Here is a 27464-nt window from a genome sequence, read left to right as displayed (position 1 = left end):
GAAAATTAACAAATAGAACACATCAATTCGTCTATCAATAACCCAAGTAATATACATAGTAACCCCAATAAGTGAACCTGAAACTTCCAACAACGCCCTTTGCCATCTTCTTATACCATACACCCGTATTCCGTCCGATTAAGGTCTATTGTCCAACAACATTACGTATAACGCGGCCGATAACTCGCGCATCCAGCCTAATTCAAGACTACACCCGAAGTAGTAGCTGAGTATCTCCGGGAACGTCCCTTAAGACTCGTCAATGCCTTTCGCAAACTGCCCATGCGCTTCGGTGGACGCTGATTATCTTGCTGATAAAATGGGTCATTCTTGAGATCTTCGTCGGTGATTTTCTAAGTCGTGTTAAGAAAAGAACGCAAAAGAAAATGCGATCAACTCACCTCTCCCGGTACTCTCGGAAACAACCCCTCCCTTTCAGCCATCATATTGTCACCTTCGGTATACTCATACGTCTGGCCCTCCTTATCCGTTGTCCCCGGAGGATAAAAGGCAACACCATCCAACGGCCGATGTCGCTGCACGCTATCAATAATCATATACATCGGCGTAGCTCGCAGCGTCTCCTCATTCGAATCCTTCACAGCCTCCAGAGGACTCCTCTTACTACACACATTCCGTTCCGGATAAACCGCATCGTACGGCCCTTCATGATGATACTGCATAAAATTGACATTATCCAATTGATCAATCACGTCAGGATTAACCCTGTTTCTTCGGTGGCTGTGACGTTTGCCGTTGTGGCTGTTTGAAGAACGCTGCGTCTTTCGGCGCTGAATGTCATGTTGCTGTTTTAGAGTCTCGCGGAACTCATTGCGACTCTCCTCGATAGCTGTAGAGGGAGAGGAGTTTGAGCGACGGCGCTCAAGGGTCATGGAATTGAGCTTCCTGTTTCGAAATGGATTCTTATCCTCGGGATAGAAGTGGTTGCCTGGCCCGTCCATTTCGGAAGGTGTAGGACCGTATAGAGGGGTGAGTATATAGTCGACTGCCTGATATTGGATGATAAAATGACGATCAGCTTAAACTAGACGAGACGATGCGCAATCGAATGAAGAAACTACAGGCAGTGAAGAATGTCTAAAGCAGATGCGAAGAATATGAAGAGAAAGCAGCTGACTACGTGAGAAAGACCGGAGTCAGCGTCCCTCCATGACGTGGATGCCTGAGTCAGCCTGACTTATTCGCAGGACTTACCCAATCCATCGTGCTTCTTGCCGAATTGGTCCGATGACCTCATACCACTGGACCTCGTGCGGCCAAAAGTGGAATAGCGTCTGCGTGACAGCCGTTCCTTCCGCATCCGGCGGCCAATCACGGGTCGCTGATGCCAAGACTGCCTTCTAGACCGATGCCTGAGGCAGAGATCTTTAAATCCTTCTGAAGCGATGAAGATGTCGCTGTAGTCCGAGTACACTCGGTATAGTGGAAGTTGAGGATGGAACATTCTTCTTAAAGACTCTGATTGTTACATTCTCTGGTTCGCAACGTCACCATAAGTCATCGTTATCACTAGGTTATGCTCTTCTACTACCACGGATAGACTATAGACTTTGATCTTAATCCAGATCTATGAAGTTTGGTTGGAAACGACCGGACGAACCATGATCATCTCGAGATCTAGATCTATGCAAACTTTTAGTTAGTCTGTCAGTCTGCTACCCAGAGTAGCGTAAGGCCGTAAGGCTCCAAGGCAATGAAACGGCATCAAGTCTTGGCAGAGGAATAAGCCTCAAGTTCCCCACAGTTCCTTTTGTGACCTTACCACCGTCGACTCTACGTCAGATATCTATGGCCAGGAATGGGACTTGTCGAGTACCCAGACTCGTCTACAGACAGCGAAGCTGAGGAGCTACTACAGCCGAAGAAAAAACAGCGAACGAACAGTCATGCCGTGAGGTCATTACCTGAGCTCCCAACCGCTTTTCACGACCTTTATGCCTCGAGCATTCGTGTTAGTGTACGAGACGATCCTAATTTGCATGGTGGTCGGAAGCGTGTTATTCCTCACGTAGAGGGAAACTGGCCTACTCATATATACCTCGAGTGTAAGCAGATGTGTTCTCTCATTGGGGTTAGGGCTGGTGCTGATGTAAAGCAGGGTACCCGCGAAAAGATGAGTTGATCATACTCGAAGACATCCTGAAAAAATGTGAGACAGAGCTGGCCCACGGCCATTCGAAGATTGATACCCTATTGCAAAGCGACCTGAACGTCCAACTACCGTTACATGTTTCTCTATCAAGGCCGGTAGTCCTCTCCACGGACCAAAAACAGCCTTTCATAGAGGGTTTCGAACACGCTATCAAAGAGTCCAACACGAAACCGTACATCTCTCGACCAGAAAGATATATGATGAACATGCTAACTAGTCAACAGGTTTACAGTCATCTCAGACACTCTAGACTGGGTATCAAACACTGAACGAACGCGTTGGTTCCTGGTGATAAGACTTAAGAAGCCCAAAGACGACAATCTCAATCAGTTACTGCGAATATCGAATCGGATACTAGCTGTATATAATCAGCCACCATTATATGCAACCGAGGTTAAGTTAATGGACAGGGTAATCAAACACGGCAAATCCAGCTCTCGTTTGACAGAAAATGAGGACTTTACAGACTGCTTCCATATCTCAATTGCATGGAGTTTGACGGCACCATCTTCGGAGGAACGACAAAAAGCTTCGGACATTAATCTAGATACCCTGAGGTTGGAAATAAGTTTCAATAGCGTCAAGGCAAAGATTGGAAATGTTGTACATAGCTTGAATCTATAAACTTTCTCGTTTCAACAGATGCCGAAAATTAATGCTTGTCGTCTCACATGTCAGGCATCCAAACGCGTTGCCTAACTAGTCGCGCCCGCCCCACATTATCATAGCTTTCCAACCGCCCGTGACCACAACCTCGTTTCAACCCCAAGGCTACACCGAAACAACATCCTACAACTGGCAAGTGTTCTTCAGCCAACATGACCAGTTGTCAGATTCCAACTGTCACACTGGTAAGTTCATATATCACCTATTTCTTTTTCCCATTTAGGTATTGACACCATGCAACAGGAAGATCTCCAGAAATTCCACGCTAATCACTTTTTCGGCGCAAGCGGTCGCCATGATGCTTTCCAATCAGATCTAGCCGACAATGAAGTGGAGTGGCTCTGTCAAGACAACGACCTGGGATATTATGCAGATGGCGCAAAGAGGACGTTGACAGACGAACAAATCGAAATCTTTCGGCACAGTGAAATCCATGCTCTATTACGTGAGAGGGAACGTTTGAGGGAAGAAGAAGCCGAAGAAGAGAGGGATGGTGAAGAGATTAAGCATAACAATTCTAAGTCTGTGAAAATTTCAAAGGATGATGGTAAATTTGATGGTAAATCCACCCAGGATGAACCGACCAATGGTGCATTGAAAAGGAAATCTGCCGAGGACAACGAAGACTTTTCTGCGAAAAGAGCAAAGGACGAGGACGGAGGAGCAGCAAAGTTGCGGCAGCCGCAACAACTAGCCTTTTCCCGCGACTTGAACTCCGGGCGAAAGATCGTTTCTTATGCAGACGACTGAATGGGTGAATCTCATAACTTGGTAAGTCTGGTTCATGTTATTAGTATCTCGATATCTATTCCTGGTTACGTGATGAAAACTTGTATCGTCATCCTTAGTCGGACGCTATACCACCAGTACCTCGGTGTTTCGACATCTTGGTGTTGCAGATTGTGTATTGCAGTGACGAGTTATAATCTTCTCTCTGACACAAAATCTCTCCGTTTTGATATGTGGAACGAAATTGAACATATGGAATATTAAGGCTGATGTAATCAATAGACCACACGAAACGATAAAAAAGAAAATCCAGAGGGCTCAGTGCCCGACATAACATCGAAATGCGGTCAAACTTCAACCATGCAAAGACACGCGATACGAAGACTTTGCCGCCACAATTATGCAAGATCGACGGTTAGTTCTGAATCCGAAAACTGGGCCCCATTATATTGCAGGTCCTGTTCGACCCCTGGATTGGAACCATCTGCTGTATCACTATCGTCTTCTGTGCCATCGTCCTGGTATTCATCACTACAGACATCATAATCAGTAATTCTTCAAATGACAAGGGGCAAGAATGGTATCTCACTTATCGGGTTCGACCATGATCGAGGCCGTATCATGAGTCACGGCCGATTTTGAATCTGTCGACGAGGACTCATATCCGTCACCACTAGGAGAAAGGGTTAGAAGTGACAAGCGATGCTGTGGTATGGATTCGTACTTCTGACAGGGCTTCCTGCGCGCCTGTTCTTTTTCATTGGCCATTGTGGTTGATGGGAACGGGTTGAAAAATGAGACTTTGGGATCTAAGGATTGGACACGAAATGAAATAGAAGGATATGGAAATGCACCAATTCTGTCTTATGGGAAGATTGTTGCTTGAGCTATGCTCTCTGAAAGACTGCTGTCCCTCACTGGGGACCGATGCTGGCTTTATACGTTTTCAGAACCCGTTGCAAGATCCAATTCTCTTTTTTCTCTCTAGGCCATAGCGAAGTGAATCCGGAAACTGACAGTCAACATTTGACAGACTCGATGCAGTTCTTTCTGATTCTCTGAATTATTTTCTTTTCTTTTTCTTTCAGGGCTTGCAGGTACGCCCTTGATCGGATTATGGTCGGTTTCATCCACCACCGGAAAATTCATTTTTGGCAGTCTGTAAATCCTAGTCCAGACCCTCTAGACACGTTCATAACGCCTCCATGATGGACTAAACGTATAGTTACCCAATAGGATTGTGGACCTTGAACCGCTCGGACCTTGATCCGCGCGGATTGCTTTGCTCTCTCCGTCCGGGTAGTCAAGCTTACCCGGTTGGGCCAAGTGATTAATATATCGTAGGCCGAGCATATCTAATTCTATTCAGTGGACTAGGATCTAACATTTGCACCCGCCATAGCTAGTATCCGTTATTTGGAGCCGTATGCAGATTGACGGACTATGTAAGTTCTAATTAATCGCAATACGAACTCACCTGTTCGATATACTTGTAGACTTTCAAGATTGCCCTTGTCTTCTTGAACCAGGTTGGTGGCAAGTACCTCCGTGGGTCTCTACGTTTCCGGAAGTTGGTATACGAAGACATATTCTGTCCTTGTACATGATAGTGTTTATGCGGGAAGTTAGCGTGCTACAGGGTTCCAGATTGTCTTTGCAAGTCCATATCGATCGATCCTATCGGTAATATCTAAATATGCAATAGACACGATTAGTTACTCGTGGTATTTCTCAACGAATTGATCAACATATTGAAGTTGATACAGCGGAAATCTATCTCCTGGGGGTAAACACTCTATGCAGCTTGCTTTGCTACACGTTGATTTGGTTAAACCCCCCAGGTTATGTGTATGATGCGAGAGATATCTCCTGACCCGTACTTAAGCCCGCTCCTCTTTGGCGAACAGGGAAACGGGATAGCTACCTATGTAATAGCCACCGATATGTATGTTGTAGCGCGCTCCTCATCAGGTTTGTTGGCCAGACCCAGTGCTATAGGCTATGAGTAGCGCACCAATCAAGAGACGATGGAATCATGAACCGTTAATAGATCACGATCTTCAGGGCGAGCACCGTAAGCTAACGCATGTACGGAGTATAAAACAATACCATTCAGTCTAAGAGAAAGGTCAATATGAGGAGTGGAATCAAGAAATAGGTGCCGATGCCCTAATTCCAGCGACGGATGGGATGTCCCCATCCAAAAGGGAACGCAGATGCGAAGTTAGCGCGATTGAATGGTACTCTGATCTGTTGTCCCTGTTCAAATCCAAGTGCGTTTGAATTCTGTATATTCGGTAGACGAGGAAAATGCCGAGATCCACATGGCATACAAGACCTTACCCCAATTCAGCAAAGCTGATATATCCAAGTCGCTTGAGAACAAGAGTTAAGACAAATATGATGCTGGATTGATGTGTTACACAAGTGAAATGAATGTGGCGTGCTTCTAATGCGATGGGGAATTCCACCTGGTCTTTCTAGTCGAATCGTATATTTGGCAGACAAATTGCGTCTTGGTGGCTGTTTCCTCATGCTGTAGTGCATATTCTTAATCTCTTCCGTTCCGCTAGGTTTTGTGTTTCTGACCAGTTAGACTGTATGAAGCTGCTTGCATGAGTCAATTTACCCCTTTTCCTTCGGTACCTTAGTCAAGAAAAAATTTTTTCTCTTGTTCTCATTCCAAGCTTGTAGCTCGGGCCCTCACTCAAATGCAGTACCCATGCATCTCGAGTCAGCTGAAGAATGCCAGCGGGACACTCCCGTAGGCATGATCCAATTTTTGGTCATGGTCAGTCAGGGATTGAGTATACGGCGTATACAAGAGTATAGATGGATGAAGGTCTGTGATCATCGATAACATGTTTATACAATTGCCGGGAGCCGAGATCAGGCCTAAGCTAGTATTAAGTTGCTAAGTTAGTAGCTGGCTATTCACCTGGGTAAAAGAGCACGTCACTGCGGAACAAGATATACACACACCCCTTGCGAAAGATTTCAAACGAGACCAGAGTAGCTCCATTGTAATCTCTATTGATAGAAAAATTCTTTGTCTTCTGGCTTGACCGCTATTTTTGAACCTAGACAGCGTAGGCAGCTATCGAGGAGATCAATCCGGTGGCGCGGAAGCTGAGTGTTCCTGACTTTATGAAGAAAGCTCTGTAGTAACATTTCTCGTGGCTCTGTATGCACATTTTCTAGTTCAGGCATAACTTTCCGTCGCGGCGATCGTGGGCTAGCTTTGCCACAAAACCCTTCGTGGCTCTGTGAGACCGGTAAGTAATATTAGCCCACATACTGCTTCGACCCCTTTAAAGGCCGGAACATGCTGCAAGTGCGCTCGATCGCACTTATAGCTCTTCTAGCGCTCAGTGGAGCAGTTGGAAGTCTAGAAGAGACTTCTGCCTCGTTTTGGGCTTGGTTTTCGATTTGAGGCTATTTCCGGGTCGGGGCTAGGGCTAGAGATTGCTGCCTTGAAGTTGCCTTGCGGGTGCTCTAACTGTAAGGCTTTACCTGCAACAACCTTCAACAATCCCTTGAAAATGCATTCATTATGCTTAACTGCCTTTGAATATGTTAATCAATTTATTCTTCATTTGGTGGTGAAAGAGATTAAAAAGATTCGCAGATCACTGACTAACTCGTCAAGGAACGTCCCGGGACGGCTTGGGCCGTGAACCAAAGATTACAACCAAACCTTATTAGCACGAGAACAAGCGAACAATCGTATTGAAGATGACAACGTTGTTCTGCGGGATGGGAGGCCTCCTTTATGTGTTGTTGAACTGCTAAGTATCATAACTTGTCAGTTCTCCTTCAGCCGTCCCGAATGACGCTATTTGTCGAACTTGTTCCACTGTTCACTTCAAAAATTCGATCTATGAACGACCAGATACGGTGGTCGATCGAATGAACCAAGGGCCTTCGAATGGATTTTAAGCATGAAGTGCTGGAAATACCAACACTGTCCCGATCGGTCGATCCTGTTATGATGCGTTAGCGGACGGTTTACATGAGTTTATTCCAACTATTAGAAGCGAGTACTTCGAAGACAGTTGAGCAGGATTATAACCTCTTAACCGGGGGAAATTGTACAGCTATCAGATAAAGTGCTCTGATTCTTCTTTATGTGGTGTCTGGAAATATAGTGGATGCCCAAATACTCGCAGGTGACTTCGCATGGAACGAATGATATCACGGAACACCTCGGAGGCTGTCCTGTGAGTTTATAGTTTCACCTAAATATATACTTTATATTGCTTTTTTCATGCTCCTTCGAGGGCCATTTACTCTATGTCGCAGTGTTCAAGGCTCTATGAATCCTTCGAATGGCTTAAGTCTAGCCGTCATGGAAGAGCGACGTGCAAATAAACACTATTTCTTGCTTGACTAGCTGGCTGCATGTATGAATGATTGTGTTTGCCATGCGCTCATGCAGCCAACTCTATTCAGCGCACAACGCACTTGAATGTGATAGGACAGCCCCTATGATATCGCCGGGACCGCGTTTATCTCCGAGTTTCATAGTCACCACCATCCAGGGTCTTGACTCTTTCGGTATGTTTCAGAGGGAGATGTGCATTAATCTGTGACTATGGGACACCAGGTTACTTAACTTAAAGTACCTTGGGGCTGATAGCCTGATAGTCCGGGGATCAGCATCTACGTTTCTAATGGTTCATGAACAGATCTCGGCGCGCCTCACCGTGCTGAAGTGGATGGTATTTGATACTACAACATAAAATGTCATGCCTGTGGTCGCTCAAGAATCAATGCGTTAGGTTTACCAGACTCTTGAAAAACAAACCATCAATGGCTAATACGAGCCGAGGCTTACTGGTTTTGTGATTGAACGGGAAGCCGCTAGCATGGAGGTAGCCTCGGCTGTCCCTTATAATTTTCCACCATTACAGCAAGTGTGTGGACAGAGAAGTGCAATCCGTGAGCTTGATAAAAGTAGAAACCTGGCTTATGAAAATATTGACCTACAGATTTATGATATTACTAATGAGTCTATGAAGCGAACAGCCTTTATCCATTATTAGCGCTGCTAATGTTGGAGATATAGGGACATAGATTCTCGGACAGGTTTCATCCATATACGTACCCTTGAAAAAGCACTCGTTGACTTCGAATACACTCCAAGTGGACTGATACCACCTGAAGTCAATTATGACCTGTCAAGTCCTTTAACGTCTTGGCTGACCGTAGGGAACGCTCTCTTTTCAATGCGTCGAACGTTTCCACAAGTGCGCCCAGATATCCTCGGGTCATTGCGACTTTGCGACCGCATCACGATATCGATCTGCAGGCGATTCTCACTATGTGTCCTACTACATTTCTTCTTTAACCAATTCTTTCCTTGTGCCATGCGACATTAGGAGTAAATGAAGGAACAGGGTGCCATGCCTTAGAATCTCGGTATCGATTTCGCGGGGGAATAGATACCGGTACATTTACCAATATAACCCCCGAAATCATGTTGGGGTTAATTTCGGATGCCTTGTTGGGATCTGCGTCTGTGAGGCCGTTGCCTTGGGGGTGAGACTACTAAATGGCAATCAACTGCAGCTGCAGTGGACTGACATTTAACTCTCCGGGTATGGTAATGTCGTCCCGATCGAATGAAAAGCCCTACAGATATTGGACAGAGATAAAAAAATAATTCTCATCTTCCTAAAACGTACAAAGGAGCCCTATATTTATGTTAGTCTTTCTACTGCAATTTAAAAGTTATGTTTACTTCATAGATCAATTAATAAACAGATCCGTGGACGTAGAGCTGGAGAGGCCCTTCCGTTTATCAAATATCTTGAGGGACATCCATGGATCTAGAGATCTTGATATACGACATCAAGATAAAGCTTCAATCACGCAACGCGTCATGAGAGTCAGTGCCATTATTACCCAAAAAAATAATTCAAGCTTTTTTATTCCAGTTTATGGATCCAAGGAGTTAATTGGAGGAAAGAGATTTGGACTCAGGTTGTCGAGGTCATTTCGAACTTAGGGCTGTCAACCGAAACCCTAAAGGAGTTTAAGACCTGGAGGACCTTCAATTCCAACAAGTCCAAACAACACAATCAATAAGCATGAGCATATTCAAGTTTTCAACAAAAATAAAGGACCCAGCAGAGCCGCACGATGCTCTATCCAACTCTCACAACAGTTTCACCTACCCGTCTCTCCTCAAGGGGTATCCAACTTGAGACATAACTGTTACAAGACTCAATTTTCACTAGCCGTCCAGTACACACTGCTAATCTTGATTTGAAGGATATAGATTATAATTCTGGAGTTCTGCATTCATTCAAAACGATTCTGATGCGCTCGTCTCGAAAAGAGTCACTATAGAGGAATTATCATGTTTCAGGCTGTCGGCCCCTGGGTATAGCAGATGTTTAGCATACTTGGCATTGGATATATAATTCATGGTTAAGCTGGATGTTGTTTAGGATATCAGAGACGAAAATATCATCAAACCACTCACACCTACGAAAGGATTCGTTGAATCTGCTCTCCCCAACTTCCTTCCCTATCTAGGACGACATGTGGACAGCACAACATACCTCAACCAGCTCGCGCAGCAGCGCCAAAAACATCGACTTACGCCTCGCCATGCTGAAAGATCCAGCAGCCGAAGAACAACAAATCTCCTACCCACATCCATCAGAAATGTGGCTTGGTAAACATCAACGATCTTCCCAATCATCCTCGTCGGAACGATACTCTGTCCCGTCACTTTCGCCGCGTTCTTCGTCATTTGCGCATGAAGATAATGATGATGATGTGATGAGTCAAGCGTCGGGATCAACTGCATTTTCGACGACGCTTTCTCCTGCTGAAAGACAGAGGGAGGGTTCGGTACATGTTCATATTTTGTCGGCGGATAAATATGAGCCGGCTTCTATGCATGTCGATGTTGAAGCGGAGATGGGCGAGGATGTTAGTGTTGTGAAATCGTTTTTTCAGCAGGATCAAATTTCTCTCTCGATGGAGGCGTTCCAGAGCCAGGAGTCGAGCTTTATCGACCGGCCGAGGAACACAGGTATACCTGATAGTCCACCCTTGACAGCAAGAGCAATCGACCATCAACCCCCTTCACCAGCAACATCCAAACCTACCACTGAAGAACAATCAGAGCCAGAACAAGTCCCAAACCCAGGGCCCCTACAAACCCAACTCCAATCCCTCCTCACCAAAATCGCTATCCTCGAAACCCAATCCCCCACAATAATGGCCTCCGATTACACCTCTCTCCAGTCACGAATCGCAACTCTCGAATCCGAAAAAGCTTCTTTACTCTCAAACCGCGAATCCCTCTTCTCCCTCCGCGACGAAGATGTGCAAAACCTCATAAAACTGCGCGTCTTGCTAGCGCAAGAACGACGTGAACACGAAGCTTTACGCAAATTGAGGGATGACGATTTACAAAATGTTATTCAACTCCGGAACAAACTTGCGCAGGCTACATGGTCAAGCAAGAGTCAGAATAGATTGTCGTCAGGCTCGTTTTCGTCTGCAGGGTCACCTTCTGTTGGGTCCAGGAGGATGGAGAAAACCCAATCCTTGTCACAAAATAATGACCTATGGCAAACAGCCAAAACAGCCGCGTTGGAGCAACGTGTTCTTGAATTGGAGTCTGCGAATGCAGATTTGAGGGGGAGACTTGATAATGCGCTGCAACAATCGCAACGGGAGCAGGAAATATCATTCATTGCTGCCACAACTAATACTGGAGACAACGAGCAAGGAATGGCGGCACTTACAGAAATGAGATTAAATGCCATGCGCGAACGGGAAAGTCATGTTGCGGAAATCAAAGATGTCAAAGCCGAGAACGTGAAGTTGAAGCAGCAGGTGGAGAAGATGAAGTTTCAGTTGGAGACTTCGCAGGCTGTTATTGAGTGTTTTTCGAGGACTTTGAAGGTGAATTGATTAGAAACATTGGAGATTTATTTATGTTGAATGTCTGGTAGATAGATACCTAGAATTGATTCTCATGATAACAAGCTTCGCTACCAATAAACAGTAATTCAACAGTCGAAGACAAAAAAGACTAATGACATCTCGTCGCAGCCCCTGTTCCCTCCCTACTCCGGCTCATACAACACGACCCTCCAGCAGCCTTCTTCTCGACAGCAACAAGACTATTCCTCTTCATCGCTTCCGCCTTCTGCGCCCTAAATCCAGCATTTATCTTTCTCAAACTACTCAATGTCCCCATGAGGAACTCCACACCACCATCTGCTTCTCCTCCCATAGGCATATCCTGCGAAAAGTCATGGGACATTCCGAAGCCTTTATTGTGTCCGCCTCCCATCATCATCGAATCCGTACTCAATGGGAAATCGGATAACATAAATGTCTGACCGAACGCGCGCCAATTATCCATTGAGAACAAATCGCCCATTGCTGGTGGGGCAGGGGTATGATTGATCGACTGTGTGTTGGAGAATGGTGGTGGTGGTGACCAGTCGCGAGCCATTGAATCGGGGCTATGAGTTATCTTGTCTGCGTTACTGCTGCTGATGTGCGCGGAAGAGGTCAAATCGCAAAACACATTCTCGAGTTTCTCCAGTATCGCCCACACACTCGGATCCGTTTGCGCGCCTTCATCGACCGAAAGTAAGAATGCGGCACTAATAGCGCTGTGAAGATGAATCCATGACCTTGAACCGTGGGGAATGATTTGATGTATCTCGATAAACGCTTCGATCGTATTCAACAGACTCTCGATACATTCTTGACACAGATGCGGTGCCATGGCCTTCTTGCCTCCAGCGATCGAAGACTGTTTCAATGATCGACGACAAATCTCCGAAACCAAATACGATGATCGCAGTTTGAGTGTTAATCGCTGAATGTGATCTTTAAGTGTGAAACAATAATCTTCACTCCTCAAGTGAGGAGCTGCATCGGCAAGAATCTTGTCTAGATCGGTTTTGTATGCAGGAATGGTGTGGTCGCTGATCTTGTGGCCTTCGAGGATTTCTTCGCGAAGAAGTTGGAGGATCAGAGAGATCACGGAGCACATTGTTTCGAAATAGCCTCTGTTTCCGGGTCGGGAGTCGGCTGCTCGGGGAATTTGAGGGCATGGTGCGAGTGTTTCGATGGGACGGTCGTACGAAAGACCGAAGTGGCTGTCTTGCCAGGCCATGGACCACCTGCAGTTCGTTAGACGTGTAAACATTGTTTCAATGATCGATGATTTTACCATAGTTCTTGCCGTCGGTTGGCATTTGGGTCTCTGAAAACAAACGACTCGGCGTGTAGACCTAGTGTCAACGCCATGCGTTGGGCGACACCTGAATTATGAGCTTATGCAATAGAAGGGTAGATACGGTACGTACCGAATGTTACGTAAGCGATGCCAGGGTTCATATTAAACGAAAGAACATCTCCGATAATCAACAGAGTTTGAATCGCTTCCATACTTGGCTGAGACAGGAAGTTCCCATTTCGGAGACATTGATATGCGCAAGAAACTGCGACTGTTAGTCTGATAGAGTAGCATACTGTATAATAAGAACTTACTATATAGTTGGCACATTGACGTCCTCTCTTTCCGGGAGAAATCGGATACCTGGCATCCCGAAGCAAGAATCGCGAAGAGAATACCGATAAACGAAATACTAAAGCCGAACGGCGCGGCAGAAGCCATCGAATTATTCGCGCACAAGCCCTGCAGAGCCCTGTTCTCGAGAAAGGTATGGACATCCTTTTGGAAGCTGTCAAAGTCGGTAATGACAGGGTACAATGTCAAGCGGACGTCATGATAGGATCGTAACAATCTGAGTCCAGTCAGCTATCATAATCAGATGACAATCAGTAGGAATGAGCTACCTTCGGCAGACACCATCATCCGGAAGCGCCGCACAGACAGACTCGTTACTATACGAAGTAATATTGGATGACCAGAGGTCCAAAAACGGATACGTCGCTGACTGATTGTCAAGCGCCAGTTGAGACAAAACACTATCTTCACCAAAGATAGCTCGCTGATTCGGCTTCTCCAACAAAAATGCAGTCACAGAGTCTGATCCGCAATGAACCGGTGACCCGCCAAGGGCATTTCGAGTACGAACCCCTTCTCCGGCTTTCTCCTCGTCAATGGTCGTCAGTGGTGACGCCGGATTTGTGATGGGCGACGAATGTGATACATTCTGTCTTCCATCAAAGATCGACGGCGGGTTTGACGATGCCGGTGACGAAGCAGATGGCGGCGGTGGTGACTGCGCAATCTCCAGCCGCGAGCGTAGTGAATGCATACTCTGGCTTAGGACAGCGAGTTTATCCTGTATGCTCTGCCATTCCTGGGGATCGATGAGTACATTGTCGCCTTCGGTCATGATAAAGTCGCCTGTCAGCTGTGTATCAGGCCGTTCTTCTTTCTTACCGCCGCAACAGCCGCCGGTGTTATGATGACGGCTTGTATCAAGTTGCTGACGATGTCCTCGACTAGATGGTCTCTCTTTAGACGCTGTCGGTGGATGTGTAAAAGTGCATAGATGAGCATATCCTCTCTTCACGCATAACGAACACGGCGAATTCCGGTCACATTTGACCTTCCTCTTGTAGCAGGGATAACAGGCCTTCGGGATACGCAGTTTCCTATTTGCGCCGGATTTTGTTTTTGTTCGTGAATCGGGGGAGGAGTGGTTGTCGGATTCAGTGGATGAGGCCATATTGATCTCTATCATCCAGTTTGGTCGTCAGTACTGGGGAGGATACCTAGAGAAGAGAATGAAGAGAAAAGGAAACAGTAGTAGCCCTAACGGAAGGGGCCGTCATCTAGAAGTAAGTGTCATGTCGTTCGGCGATAGCCACGCCGAGGAAATGCCGGACGTATATAATTCCTCCATCAGTGATTGGCTCTGACTGTATTTGGCCTTTGATTTCGGCAGATTTGACTAAGCCACGGCTCAGCCTCGGCAACTGTTCGGTGTTAAATCGGGATCCTTATTTTTCCGCAATTTCAGCGACTTCATCCAAACTCTACAAAAGGCCAATATAGATTAAAGATATGCGGATTGCGACGTCGCTTTTTGATATTTCCTGAGTCCTGATATCCCTGCCAGTCATTGTGATTTTGTCTGTGTTGAGGCTTCGATATCAATCTCAATATATATAGTACGTGCATAAGACCGGGCACAAATCCCGTCCAATACGGAACAAGCATCATTCAGTTTCATGGATGTTTGTTGATATTGAGCTCCCCTGTTCGTCGGTGAGGTGTGCCCTACGATGAGGGTTAAACGGTACCCAACCCTAACCCGTCTAACCCTGGGATGGAGATAAGATAAGGTTTGCTACTACGGTCTATATTCTGATTCAATGGAGACCATCACATTATTGAGTTGGAAGTGCATTTGTTGGAAGTGCATTTGAAACATTCACTGCTTATCATCCTCACCCATTAGCACATATATAAAGCAGTATTTACAGCACCGGTCTGGCCACAGGGAGTCATTCCTTAAGATACGTCTCAAACCACTGCACCGCCTGCAAAAACGCATTCTCCTTTGCATACTTGGCCACCTTATCGCTCAAATCGCAACGAACCGCGAATCCATGCACGACTCCGCTATACAAATTGATCTGGTAGGGCAGTTTGGTATCCTTGAGAATGACCTCAGATTCGTGACGCTTCTCGGTCGGGAAAATGGTGTCAGTTTCTGCGGCAGCGATAGCCAAGGCACCACCGATGGCTTTTAGCTCATCGGCTTCGACAAAAGACGGGTGAGCAATGAAGCCGACGTCGATTTTGTTTTGTTGCGGGTGGAGATGGCGGACGACGTATTTGGCGCCGAAGCAGTAGCCGACGGCGGCGATTTTCTGGTAACGCTACACTCAGTGCTTATGCACTTATTGATCAAATGTGATAGGAACATACCTTGACTTTGTACTTCTCACGCAACTCGGTGATACTAGCCTCAACGATCGGCTCGACGGTCTCTTTCGGGTGTCCTGACAACCACTTGAATAGATCGAAGCCCTCAGGGGGGTTCAATGCAACTGGATCGCCATGGAACAGATCAGGCATAAACACGAAATAGCCGTTGCTAGCAAACTGGTCGGCGATGAGTTGGAGGTTTTGGAATTTGTGGCCGAGGATATCGGTGAGACTATATCAGATGGACGGGCGAGCGGTAAGAAGCAGTCAAATATATATCGGAGAGTTTCAAGAGAAGGAGAGGATACATACAGCAACACGGCATAATCGGTCGACTTGTCGGCAGGATAAGAGGTGTAAACCTCAAAATCTTTGACTGTGGAGATACTACCGACGGGCTGCCCCTCATGCTTGACGCCCTTGTAGCAGCAGGAACCGGGAGGATTGGATGCCATCTTCGATGATAGATTGATTTCTTGTCGCTGATCGACTGAATATTAAAAACAGAATCGACTTCGTTGAAGGAATGGAATGCTTTTAAAAGATGAAGCAGTGAGGTAAAGCGGGGTCTGAATTACGCAGTTCTTCTTTGGGGTTCCACCGTTGCCGAGGTGGCCAGGGAGTGTAACATCATTCACGGTGTCCTACTACAGTTTAATCGATTTGGATATCATCTTGATAGAAATGATTGGGCTCCCATTGTCGTTAGAGATCTCAGTTTTAGATATGGTGAACCTTACCGGATTGTTAGGATATACGTCCCAGTGGGCCGTGTCCAATAACAAACGATGAATCAGCTCGGATAAACTTCTCACGTAAGACAACCTTGCTCGACACTGATATTGTCAGCAGCCAAAGTACCTCGTGAATAGACATTATTGGCTTTGGGATTTATGCGATCTATTACCATGATTCTGACATAATCCGGGAAGAAACCGTAGTTAGTTAACTTAGATGAAAGATAAGATTAAGTATTGTTAGGGTTAGATCTGACATGGTATTCTCCGGCATTCCTTACTTGCGATGTTGTCATATCGTGCCGATGGGCTACATGCCTGTATCGATCAAGCACTTACTTATCACCGTAGGAAATACTGCATTCTTTCGTCTGCCACTGGAAACGGCCAAGTATCACCCCGCATGCCCTAGACCTCGTATCAATCTACAACCTCAAGCAAAAGGTCTCCAATCTTTCTCCTGAAGCAGGGAGGAAGCCACCAGCGATTGGTTCAGTGATATTGGGACTGTAATGACGGTGATCCGATATATGCGCTGAATGAACTTCTTCAATACGAGGAATTTGTTTGAACCTGACGTACGCATTAATGTGAAATCCTTGCATGGTTACAAAGTGCATCCAAGTTGGTATGAAGTATGAAGCCTAGTGCCATGTATCAAAATTATCATACGGTATTAGAAAACTCTTCTAAGCTGTCAAGGAAATGTAGCATTCAATACTAACTACACCTAAATCAACAGTCTGCCTCTATTTGTGCTAATGGTTGAGACGGTACAAATACGCCTCTGCAACACTTTCAACCGTTCCTACATGGCCTGTTGTGGTCTGTCTCTTCAATCCTTTAATCAGAGTAACCCTCGACTTTTGATCCAGTATGTTCCACATTTCCGTATCCACGCCGCCGGGGGTGACCAGACTGACACGGATAGGCTTTAGATCATAAGCCAAACCCCTCATCGTGCCATGAAGCCCACTAAGATAGGATCTTGTGACAGTCCATCCTGAAATGGGCTTTTTGCTAGAGACACTGGATGTCAATATAATTGAACTTTTGTGTGATGGAGCATGGTTTTTATGTCCGTATCGGGCTACGAGGAGGGCGCCAAAGAAGCGAACCGTTCCCGTTTGCTTCATAGATTCAAAATCGACTTCTCCGAATGGCTTCAGTGCTAGCGCAACACCTGCTGTGAAAACAATGTGATCGACAATCCGACTTTCGAGAAAAGATCTTTTTGGCTCAGCGTCGATTCAGTTCGACAGGTCGCATTGATACGCAGTGATATCGGTAGATGAGTTGGGATATGATTCGTTGAGTTTGGAGTTAGCTTCCTCTAACCGAGTCTTTGGGGATGAAGACAAGATTCGAGATGAGACGCCATGTTCCACGCTTGCTTCTGCAACCCCGAACCCAATACCGGAAGTTCCACCGATAATAAAGAGACGAGCGCCGGAGAGTTTATTAACCCATTTGAACTCTTTATGCATAATGAATGAATTGATGAATACGTATTAAAATGTGATGTATCTCAGGGGCTCTGTTAGCAAATGATGTCGACAATATTTTCTCCAGGTTCGGCTTCATGTTTCTTGAAGTCAAGTATTCCTTTATACGTGAAAGTGGCACTAAATGTCTCCGATTTTCTTTAATATCAGATACCAAGCTCGTACATTTTTTTAATTAATTACTAATATGTCACCGAATAATTCAAGAAAACCAAATGTTTGCCCGTCTATAGCCTTATCGTTTCGGCCAACATGGTTTGTATTGCATATGTGAGATTGCTTCTTGTTACAACCATATCAGGCATACGTATTCCTTTAGAAATATTAGAGTATTCGCATTTTTGTCCAGTAGATTCAATTCAATCTGCTTTCCATGTAATCACTTTCGTCTGCAAAAACTCATCTAATCCATGAACGCCACCAAATCGACCATACCCACTGCTCCTGACACCTCCATGTGGCAGCACAGGTTCGTCGTGTATTGTAGGTGAATTGATGTGTACAGCCCTAGACCAAATCCATCGTCAGCATGAAGTATGTGCTAGCAGATGGACAGTCTTTTTCTCACCCAGATTGGATTTGACCTGCAACCATGAATCCTCTTGCGAGGTTGTTTGTGTAAACGGCGGCAGTGAGACCATATTCGGTATCATTCGCAAGCTCAATTGCCTCGCCTTCCGAATCTACCACGAATAAAGAGGCTACTGGTCCAAAGGATTCTGTATGATAGAGATCAGAGTCTGGGGAGACGTTTTCGAGGATGATAGGCTGCATCTGAGAGTCATTCTGTTCCTTATTATCCCGAGGTGCGAACAGTTTTTCAGCTTTTTTTTGTAGAGCATCAGAAACGAGGATTTGAATCCTTTTACGAGATGCTGCGGATACCAAGGTTGGTACAGGTAGAGATGCACCAAACATTTCCTGAGCTTTCTCGACCAGAATGGCGCGAAATGATTCAGCGACTCTTCGGTGGACGATGATGCGCTCCGTCGACATGCAAATTTGGCCGGCCTGTAAAAGTCCGATCAATCACGGTGAGTGAATGGTAAAAATTTACGGACTTACCCCTGCAAAGGCGCCTATCAGACATCCAGAGGCCGCTTCTTGCAAGTCCGCGTCATCAAGTATGATACAAGGCGCCTTTCCACCAAGTTCCAGCAACACCGGCTTCCCATACTTGCCCGCGACGGCAGCGATTGCCCTCCCGACTTGAGTGCTCCCGGTAAAATTTATTTTCTGTACCGCTGGATGGGCAATCAAACTATTTGTGACTTCGATCGCATCCGATGGTCGGTGAAATATCACATTCACGCAGCCTTTAGGTAAACCAGCCCTGTAAAAGATCTGCCCCAGTGCCCAAAAGCATTTTGGCGATAGCTCTGATCCCTTGAGAATGACAGTGTTGCCTGCCGCAAGGGGTAGAGCAATCGCTCGCATACCAAGAATGAACGGTGAGTTCCTATGAATTAGCCTGAATTAGCCTCCACTTCTTCCTCAAAAGGTACAAGAGAGGTACTACCAAGGAGCAATCCCCAAGACGACTCCATACGGTTCTTTTAAGACTACCGCAGCGTAACCTTCCTGCCCAAGGGATGGTACTGTCCCTTCGATCAAGGAGATCATGGCACCCGCATCTCGCAGTAAATCGGATGCACGCTTAATCGAACGGCGAGCTGCAGCGGGTAAAGCTCCCATCTCTTCCTGTTGGTAACGAACCAGTTCATCCGATACTGAATCCATCAAATCCGCTGCTTTCCAGAGCAATTCTCGCCGGACATTGGGTTTCAGCTTCGTCCATTGTGAAAATGCAGCCTGTGCGGCTTGGGCAGCAGCATTAGCTTCTGCGACAGAAGCACTACTGCTTTGATAACAACATTGATTGTTGAGTGGACTGACAACGTCGAATTTCACGTCGGTTACTATACTTTCGTTGTCTATCAGGAGTGGAATGACCGGAACATGACCTAGAACACTGGCTCCATTCTCCATGTCGATGCGCGCAACCGCTGTTTACACGGTTTGAGGGGGTAAGAACTTGAAGCCATAGCAAGACTCTTAGATATAGTAAGAGGTTGAATATATCGAAATGTGCGGAGTCTCCAGGGCCCTTCTCCACGATCCCAGCTCCGGATGCGGGGATCCGGGGGGCGGGGGGGGGGGGGGGGAGAGAGTCGGCTTTGGTGCCGAGGCGTAGCAAATGGCGCTTATCAAACAAAGAAATCTTAGTAACTACGGAGATTCCCCGGATTAGTGTCATGTGATGCGATCATTCGGATCGATATCCCGCACGACATCCGGACTCGGATCTCTTAATTCTGAGCAATATAGATATTCGTATTCTCGGGATCGATCCGCACAAGGATGCCATTCGTATCCCCATCGGTCAGCCTGCATCTCAAAGCCATGCCACGAGGTAGCATCGATCGGGAACCCTCTCCGAGCGACTATAGCCCTACAGCTGGTGTCGCCCATCTAGAGCAAGAAGAACCTCCCACGAAGCGTCGAAAGACAAGACTGGCCTGTGACGAATGTCGCATCAAAAAGATCAAGTGTGATGGAGCCAAACCCCGTAAGCAGCTAATGATGAAGAATGGCCGCATTGGGGGCGAAAGAGGCAGCTAAGCTGATTGGTACAATGTAGTCTGTGCCGCATGCATGAAAAAGGGATGGCCTCAGGAGAAGTGTGTATACAATGATGCTGATCGGAAGGATTGGGTGGGCATGAGACAGTAAGGCCCAGAAGAGCGATCATATGGAAGTCGTAGGCTAATACGACTTCCCGCAGGCTTGTCGAGCAGCTACAAGGGAGAATTAGAAGTCTTGAGCACGAAAATGCAGCAGCGCCTATATCTGGACCAGCATCCCAGCTACCTGTATCCAGACCTCCAGAACGACGACTTTCTGTCTTAACGCAAAGCGATAGCCCTCAATTGCCTTACAATGTAAGGGTTTTCCATTTTTTTTATTCGTCTTCGGGGTATGGGGTGCATTGTACTAATTTCAGTCCCGAAGAACAACGCAGAAGTACCCATACAAGAACCCACAGTCCTAAGCCATCAAGCAGATATATATCACCAAGATGCACCTCGATTACCAAATCACCCAAATGGAGATCAATTCTCTACGTCTCAAGGCATACTGCAGACATCCCCTGGATTATCTACGATTCCTGATCGAGATGAACTCACCTCCATCCATGATAGATCCACAGGTGTTAGCGCCATCGTAGGGGCTGTGACGGGCGAACGACAGAATCAAGGCTTCCATGGAACCTCCTCCGCCGCGACTTTCATGCAGCAGATTCGTGAAGCAATCAACGCACGTGTTGGAGTCTCTCCAGAAAGTGGGCATGAAGGCTATCAAACATTTACAAACGCCGGTCATCGGCAGCCCTTATCAGGCCGCTCTGCAAAGAAGCCTGTAGCTTCTGACTACGTTTTGCCACCCCGGAGATTGGCAGATGATCTCTTGCAGACCTATTGGGTGTATGTATACCCACTCTACCCATTTTTGGACAAGCGGGGCTTTATGCAGACCTATCACCGCATCTGGACGGGAGATTTGGCCAGCAACTCGTCGTCCGCAACGTATAAGTCCGGGGCAGATACTGATGAGCCTACCGCGGTCTGCATTTTCAACATGGTTCTTGCGTTAGCTTGTCAGTATTCGGATGCAATAGAGGAAGGAAGCCGTCGGAATACCGCAAAAACTTTCTTTCTTCGTGCCAAAGATTGTTTGCAGTTTGACCCGTTAGATTCTTCAAACCACTCAATTCATTTGGTGCAGGCGTTTCTACTGTTTGGACAGTATCTACAAAGTATCGGAAGCCCTCATGAGGCGTGGGGAGCAATTGGAGTAGCCACACGCATTTGCCACGAGTTGGGGTTTCATCGGACTTCAACTATGAGTGAGAGAACTGTTCAGGGTGCGAGAGAGAGGGAGACTGTCAGGCGGGTATATCACGGTTGCGTAATGATTGACAGGTATGTCTCCAGGCTGTTCGCTCAAGATGATACTAAATCGACTCCAGAATGCTTTCTATGAATCTTGGCCGTCCTCCCGTGGTGTCAGTCTCCCTAGCAGACTCAGTGCCATTGCCGATGGATATCGGCGAGGACTGTGATGACAGTACCAGTAATGAACCAGCCGAGAATTTGGGGCGAGTTTCTACAGGCCCATCAACGTTATCATTCTTTGTACACTCCGCTAAGCTCTACGGGATTATGCATAAAATACTGTTGTCCTTCTATCCAGATGAGAGCATCGAGTGTGCAAATGATTCTGAGCGATCCTTCATGGGTTTCGAGTCCACGCTCCAAATTGATTACGACCTGATGAAATGGTGTAGGTCAATACCAGATCATTTAAAAATCAATCCAGATTTTAACGCCAAACCAACTGAGGAGCAACCTTCCGTGTTTTGCAGGCTGAGCTATATCCTTTGGGCGAGGTGCGTATTATTCTATTCCACACATCTTCAAGCTGCTCAAGGATATTTCCATGACAATAACCCCCGCTATAGATTTCTTCATGTTCGAATCTACCTCTTTCGGCCCATCTTCGCCAAATTTTGCATATACTCCCAAAATGATCAGACGGCTTCGTCGACAGATCATTATGCTGTATCACAAATCCCAACTCGCGATATGATCACTTACCGAATGGCACTACAATGCTCCATTCTATGCGTCAAGTCGGCCAGAGAACTTATTGCAGTCATACATAAGCAGTTCACAATAGAACGATCCTGGGGTCGCAAACCGTCGTGGCTATTCAGTGTTCTACGTAAGAATTCTTTTCATTGGCCCTTTCAGTTTCAACAGCTATTCTTTAGTTTATTCTCCGCTATCTTTTTATTAAAATATTTGCTGACTTCATACTCACCTAAGACGTGTACCTCGCAGCTGCAGTCCTCATAGCAATCCGCCTCCGGCCCGATATTCCCTGGGAAGTCGCTGAAGAAGAGATCGAAGAATCATGGACATGCGCACTCCAAACTCTTCGCGATTATCAAAATGATAGCCGGTCTGCTCAGCGTTGCGTTGCGGCACTCGAGTTCCTCCACGAAAAGCTGCCGAGTATCTCCCAGCAAAGAAGCGAGGCTCAGCAGGATCAACAGCAGCAAAATTGGCAGGGCAACCTGGCCGAATTTGAGACATTTTTCCCACTTGATCAGGGTTACACAAATGTAGATGACGCGACTGGGGCGTGGAATTTGGATTATAAGCAGATTGGTTTAGAGGAATGTATTTTTCTTGATCCGTTTAATGTACTATAAGTTTTATGAGAACTTGACAAGGATACATATGTTATTCCATCAACTGTACAGTAACGAACATGATAAAAGCTGTTATTTGCAAGCACTGGGATATAACAGGTAGCTCCCCGAGACCAGTTAGCTTCGTATCGAGCTAGGAGCAGAAGTAACAACCGACCATGAAATAGGGCGTACTCACAAGTTTCCTGTCCTTTATATTAATCTGGGATGTTTGGTCTAGGTGACCTTTTCGATATAGAAAAGGAATCAACTTCCAAGGATGAAGGTCTATCTCAATAGGACTGGAAGAATCGATCGTGTATTGTTGAAGGTAACTTAGATCATAATGAGAAGTTATGGAACCTTGAACCCATGTAAGTGTCATGTTAAAAATAACACGTTATCTGAGACATCCACTAGAAAGGTTATCCTGATTTCACATGGTGTGTACTTTAGAATCCCTTGTCCACTTCCTAAATGACTTCCCCCTATACCAAAATATGAGACCACACAGACACCAGAGAGTTATCAGAGCCATGTTGGTCATAATTGGAGCAATGTATCCACTGCTCATAGTCCATTTGGTGAGATATTTCGAATAACCATATCCCCAGACGTTCTTGGTAATCGTGATTGCCACAAACAGCGGGCCTGCAACCGGTTTATACGAGTCAACAGCATAGGTGGATACAATCGCTGGGAGACCAGCAAGCTGGATTCCAGCGCAGGTATAGCCGATAATGACGGCAATCTAAATGAGGTGAGAATTCTGTCCTAAAAATAAAGGAACGAAGACTTGACGTACCTTCCAATCCCAGCTGTGTTGATATGCAAGGGCGACAACGATATTACCAATAATCATAATAATAACATAGGGAATCATAGCCGGCAATCTCATCTCAGGCTCCCTGATACCGTGGTTTCTCTTTGTTAGCCATTTGGCACAAAGATCACTCAAGGGGCCGGCTGTGAATAGACCGATCAAGACTCCTGCGAAAATCGCAAAATTGAAGAACCCAATTTTCGAAGCGCCAAAATTATAGGGCGGTGCATGAAAGACTTGCGATTGGGTAAGATTAAGGGTCAGTGACGAAGAGCAGGACCATGCTACAACCAAGGCAGCGAATTGAACGATAGGAAAGAAGTACACCTTCAATGGGAGCCATAACTCTAACAGAAGGTTGCCTTCATAAGATTGGAATAGTTTCCACTGGCTCTTTGACGGCTTGCCTTGGGCTAGCCATAGATGATCGACTTGTTGCACTTGAGATGTGCCCTCTTCCTCTAGATCTGAAGATCCGCTCTTTATTTCCAACTGTTCGAACTTTGAGTGTTTATCGCCAGGAGTAGGTGGTTTGGCGGTGGTGTTGCCATCCACCAGTCCGCGTTTGTATTTTGTCTCGGGAAATAGAAAGATGAAACAAAGCACTGCGAAGCCTTGAAGACCAGCATTTAACCACCAGAAGCTCGGTAACCCGGTGTACTCTGCCATCTTGCCAGAGAGAATAGGGCCAAGCTATAGGATTGATACTATTAATAAGATGGTAAATTTTCTTGGAAGTGCTATATAAACCAACCTGTAAGGCGCCAAAATAAGTTGCGAAATATAACGTTTCGTACTTGCCTCGATCGTGGAGGAAAATCACGTCTGCGATGATTGTCGGTGGAGTACTCTCAGAAGGGCCTGCTCCAATTCCATTCAGACTGTTGGATGTATGGTCAACGATGAGTCCCCCAACACTTGAATTGATTAAGATACGTACACACAACCACCCAGAAAGCTTGAATACGATGTGGCTTTTGCTTTCCAGATGCTACTGGCCAAGCAAATCAAAGTTGAAATAATCATCACGGAGCGTCGCCCAAAGCAGGACTGGATCGGCACCCTTTGGAGATATCAGTGCCAAATTCGTTGCGAAGGGAATTCATCACATACCAGATGAAGTTGCTAAAGCCTAGCACTAAAATGGTGATTCCGGTAAGTTCCACGACTTCCGCTTGACTTGCATGGAATTCTTTCATATAATATGGAAACATAGGAGCCTAAGTTCATCAGCCAAAACACTCGCGTCTTTTGACCTGTTCGCGATTCTTACCAAGGCAATCGGACCGATGCCCTGCACCAGAGCGCACAGCATAGCGCAGAAGACAGTACAAAGCTTCCAAAACTGGGCCCAATTCTGGAAGAAGATTAGAATGACATGGCTCCATGTGTTTAATTCCCTTACCAGAGGGTCATGTTCATCGTTGCTCGGCTGAGGTACCAGCACGGAGTGGTCTCCTTGGGATGACTTGACAAAGTGGTGAGTGCTCACATCTGTCATAATCTCCGTCCCAGGGATGATTTCCGTGTGCAGCTCCTGCTCCAACTCCCGCCGAGTCTGATCCTGTAGTAAGTAGTCAGTACAAGAACGTGAAAAGAGCGTAAGGGACATGACGACAAATGCGCGATCGCGACTTACATTGAGATTTTGCTCCATGGTTGCTGCAAGTACTTCGTTCATCCTTGGCGCGTCCTACAGGCATCGAGATAACGGAACTGGTGGTAGCTTTAAATATTACACGTAGCTATTGCCCCCAAGCTTCTAAGCCAATTACAAGCCCTGTTCGGATTCCATTCCGAATATACGTAGAAAAATACGAGGAACCGTGGAGACACCCCACCTCCGCAATTTTATGTACCCCGGAATAGCTCCATGGGGACTTTAGATCTCTCTACGGTCTGGACCAGTGTCGCCCAGCGCGGAGATCTCATGCTCGATGAATCGTTGAGATATTTCCACTTTTATTTTCCTGCCCCGTAGTTGGCGTCTGGGGAACATGCCATAAAGCAGACAGCGGTGTCTCGGGTTGTCATCCCGAATGTCGGGGTGGTTCCCGGAAGATCGACTCGAGCTTCAAAGAAGACTCCTGGCTGGAATAGCTACATTTACATTTGCCATCTCTTTGGGAAATTTTGGCTATGTGCTCATTATACAGCTTTTCTCTCCCCCGTTCTCTCTTCCTGCGTCCTTTCTTTGGATACGAGTAAAGCGAGCAACGGCTCTCTCAATTTCAAGATGCTCGACATGTACAAGTTCGGGACTGTTGAATTCAGTCCCGTTAAGCCGTACGATATTGTCATTGTTGGTGGGGGTGCTGCTGGTATTGGAGCAGCTATTGGGGCCAGGCAGGCTGCTCAAGATGCCACAATCCTCATTATTGAGTCGGAGAGCTGTCTCGGCGGTGCAGCCACTCACCGTGGAGTGTGCGCGTTTTGCGGCCTCTTCACGGTGGATGAGAAACCACGACAGGCGGTTGGAAGAATTTGGCAAGAGCTGAGACAGAGGCTGCGTGCCCTCAATGGGACCACAGAATCTCCCGTGCGAATCCGGGGAGTTTTTCAAGTACGTATGAACGCTTGTCTCTCTCTTCGCGTAATGACCCTTATTTGCAAAAATGCTAATCGGGACATTGCCATTATGTAGGTTGTAGATCCTGAGGCTTTGAAGCTTGTTCTCGATGATCTCATGAAAGACTACAATATTGACGTGCTTCTGCACACCACTGTCGTGGGCGCTACTCGGTCGGAGTCAAATACGATCGTCTCGATTGATATACAAGAAAAGCGAGGCCGATCAAGGGTTTCTGCTTACGCGTTTGTTGACTGCTCTGGAGATTGCGACTTGGCCTACCTCGCGGGTGCTTCAACACGATATGGAAACCACGGCACACTGAATTTGGGTTCCCTCTCAGTCCGCTTCAGTGGCATCGATCAAAATGCGAGGCCCTCTATATCTACCTGGCGTGATGCAATCATTGCTGCTAAACAAAAAGCGCCAGAACTTAGCCAAATACTTCCCAAAAATGGGTCAGCACTGCTCCATATGCCAGTTTCAAGAGACGTGATTGCATTCCTGCCCTCTGCATACTACGACACGCGGAGCTCAGCGAGCATTACAGCGGCCGAGCAGTCGGGAAGAAGGCAGGCCCAGGAGTATCTACGAATTCTGCGCACTTTGCCAGGACATGAAGACATGTATGTGGTCTCCACGGGACCCAATTTTGGCTGCCGGGAGAGTCGGCACATGAATTCGATGTACCAACTTACAGAAGAAGACATAATGTCTGATCGCAGGTTCTCCGATGTTATTGCGATTGGTGCATGGGGTTTTGAGTTTCATGATGTCGAGCACGAGAACTGGGAAAGCACTTTTACGTACCCTCCGAAAGGGAGATTCGAGATTCCGCTTGCGTCACTCAGGAGTATTGACACGCCAAACCTGTTTGCAGCTGGAAGATGTATAGATGCAGATCAAAAAGCAAGCAGCGCAGTGCGGGTAATGGGAACTGCCCTCGCCACAGGGCAGGCTGCAGGAGTCGCAGCGGGGCTTGAGTCAATGAGGGGATCCAAAGATCTATGGGATGTAACGCAGGTACAGGACTGCCTGCGGGCTCACGGAGCATTCCTAGACTCGGCGTCCCTGCCAGAGGGGGGTCCCATAGAGCAGATTCATTGATA

The 27464-nt window shown here is 46.5% G+C and overlaps 11 protein-coding genes across 12 annotated transcripts, besides 1 other annotated feature; 4 read left to right on the top strand and 7 right to left on the bottom strand.

Moving 5' to 3' along the window:
- Window positions 1-7: 7 nt before the first annotated feature.
- TSTA_013270 (uncharacterized protein) lies at window positions 8-1259 on the bottom strand. Its single transcript, XM_002483411.1, has 2 exons — window positions 402-1259; window positions 8-353 (listed from the first exon to the last, which is right to left on the bottom strand). The coding sequence occupies exons 1-2, from the start codon at window positions 960-962 to the stop codon at window positions 198-200; spliced, it is 717 nt and encodes a 238-aa protein (XP_002483456.1). The 5' UTR covers window positions 963-1259; the 3' UTR covers window positions 8-197.
- Window positions 1260-1781: 522 nt separating this feature from the next.
- Window positions 1782-4511, top strand: TSTA_013250. 2 transcript variants are annotated; one of them, XM_002483409.1, is made up of 6 exons: window positions 1782-2066; window positions 2120-2345; window positions 2398-2776; window positions 2877-3024; window positions 3087-3610; window positions 3851-4511. In XM_002483409.1, exons 1-5 carry the CDS (start codon window positions 1820-1822, stop codon window positions 3587-3589), a joined length of 1503 nt encoding a protein of 500 aa, XP_002483454.1. In that variant the 5' UTR covers window positions 1782-1819; the 3' UTR covers window positions 3590-3610; window positions 3851-4511. The 2 variants fall into 2 exon arrangements, with proteins under 2 accessions (XP_002483454.1, XP_002483455.1); XM_002483410.1 differs by lacking the exon at window positions 3851-4511 and having other exon boundaries at window positions 3087-3706.
- TSTA_013260 (uncharacterized protein) lies at window positions 3729-4497 on the bottom strand. Its single transcript, XM_002483408.1, has 3 exons — window positions 4293-4497; window positions 4158-4241; window positions 3729-4099 (listed from the first exon to the last, which is right to left on the bottom strand). The coding sequence occupies exons 1-3, from the start codon at window positions 4334-4336 to the stop codon at window positions 3967-3969; spliced, it is 261 nt and encodes an 86-aa protein (XP_002483453.1). The 5' UTR covers window positions 4337-4497; the 3' UTR covers window positions 3729-3966.
- A 5464-nt stretch (window positions 4512-9975) lies between the features above and the next one.
- On the top strand, window positions 9976-11506 carry TSTA_013240 (uncharacterized protein; the record flags this gene model as incomplete). Its single annotated transcript, XM_002483407.1, has 2 exons — window positions 9976-10616; window positions 10644-11506. The coding sequence occupies exons 1-2, from the start codon at window positions 10118-10120 to the stop codon at window positions 11504-11506; spliced, it is 1362 nt and encodes a 453-aa protein (XP_002483452.1). The 5' UTR covers window positions 9976-10117.
- On the bottom strand, window positions 11505-14285 carry TSTA_013230 (uncharacterized protein). The gene is made up of 5 exons (XM_002483406.1): window positions 13415-14285; window positions 13106-13362; window positions 12922-13056; window positions 12786-12876; window positions 11505-12735 (listed from the first exon to the last, which is right to left on the bottom strand). The coding sequence occupies exons 1-5, from the start codon at window positions 14269-14271 to the stop codon at window positions 11628-11630; spliced, it is 2448 nt and encodes an 815-aa protein (XP_002483451.1). The 5' UTR covers window positions 14272-14285; the 3' UTR covers window positions 11505-11627.
- Window positions 14286-14585: 300 nt separating this feature from the next.
- Window positions 14586-16048, bottom strand: TSTA_013220 (dienelactone hydrolase family protein). Its single transcript, XM_002483405.1, has 3 exons — window positions 15777-16048; window positions 15465-15696; window positions 14586-15406 (listed from the first exon to the last, which is right to left on the bottom strand). The coding sequence occupies exons 1-3, from the start codon at window positions 15917-15919 to the stop codon at window positions 15038-15040; spliced, it is 744 nt and encodes a 247-aa protein (XP_002483450.1). The 5' UTR covers window positions 15920-16048; the 3' UTR covers window positions 14586-15037.
- A 911-nt stretch (window positions 16049-16959) lies between these two features.
- TSTA_013210 (short-chain dehydrogenases/reductase, putative) lies at window positions 16960-17767 on the bottom strand (the record flags this gene model as incomplete). The annotated part of the gene is made up of 2 exons (XM_002483404.1): window positions 17477-17767; window positions 16960-17416 (listed from the first exon to the last, which is right to left on the bottom strand). The coding sequence occupies exons 1-2, from the start codon at window positions 17686-17688 to the stop codon at window positions 16960-16962; spliced, it is 669 nt and encodes a 222-aa protein (XP_002483449.1). The 5' UTR covers window positions 17689-17767.
- Window positions 17768-17934: 167 nt separating this feature from the next.
- TSTA_013200 (vanillin dehydrogenase, putative) lies at window positions 17935-19695 on the bottom strand (the record flags this gene model as incomplete). Its single annotated transcript, XM_002483403.1, has 4 exons — window positions 17935-18213; window positions 18275-18717; window positions 18772-19165; window positions 19226-19695. 4 exons carry the CDS (start codon window positions 19693-19695, stop codon window positions 18066-18068), a joined length of 1455 nt encoding a protein of 484 aa, XP_002483448.1. The 3' UTR covers window positions 17935-18065.
- Window positions 19696-19846: 151 nt separating this feature from the next.
- Window positions 19847-19871: a sequence feature (GC_rich).
- A 238-nt stretch (window positions 19872-20109) lies between these two features.
- TSTA_013190 (C6 transcription factor, putative) lies at window positions 20110-22984 on the top strand (the record flags this gene model as incomplete). Its single annotated transcript, XM_002483402.1, has 7 exons — window positions 20110-20275; window positions 20348-20435; window positions 20492-20697; window positions 20771-21689; window positions 21737-22156; window positions 22229-22491; window positions 22596-22984. 7 exons carry the CDS (start codon window positions 20110-20112, stop codon window positions 22982-22984), a joined length of 2451 nt encoding a protein of 816 aa, XP_002483447.1.
- Window positions 22985-23214: 230 nt separating this feature from the next.
- Window positions 23215-25480, bottom strand: TSTA_013180 (uncharacterized protein). The gene is made up of 8 exons (XM_002483401.1): window positions 25426-25480; window positions 25192-25350; window positions 25060-25143; window positions 24900-25006; window positions 24727-24849; window positions 24541-24667; window positions 23769-24479; window positions 23215-23714 (listed from the first exon to the last, which is right to left on the bottom strand). Exons 1-8 carry the CDS (start codon window positions 25465-25467, stop codon window positions 23400-23402), a joined length of 1668 nt encoding a protein of 555 aa, XP_002483446.1. The 5' UTR covers window positions 25468-25480; the 3' UTR covers window positions 23215-23399.
- A 542-nt stretch (window positions 25481-26022) lies between these two features.
- On the top strand, window positions 26023-27462 carry TSTA_013170 (uncharacterized protein; the record flags this gene model as incomplete). The annotated part of the gene is made up of 2 exons (XM_002483400.1): window positions 26023-26349; window positions 26431-27462. The coding sequence occupies 2 exons, from the start codon at window positions 26023-26025 to the stop codon at window positions 27460-27462; spliced, it is 1359 nt and encodes a 452-aa protein (XP_002483445.1).
- Between the last annotated feature and the right edge of the window lie 2 nt (window positions 27463-27464).

This window comes from Talaromyces stipitatus, genomic scaffold (genome assembly GCF_000003125.1).
Source record: "Talaromyces stipitatus ATCC 10500 scf_1105507295549 genomic scaffold, whole genome shotgun sequence".
Classification (NCBI taxonomy): domain Eukaryota; kingdom Fungi; phylum Ascomycota; class Eurotiomycetes; order Eurotiales; family Trichocomaceae; genus Talaromyces; species Talaromyces stipitatus.
This window is presented reverse-complemented; position numbering and strand designations above follow the sequence as displayed.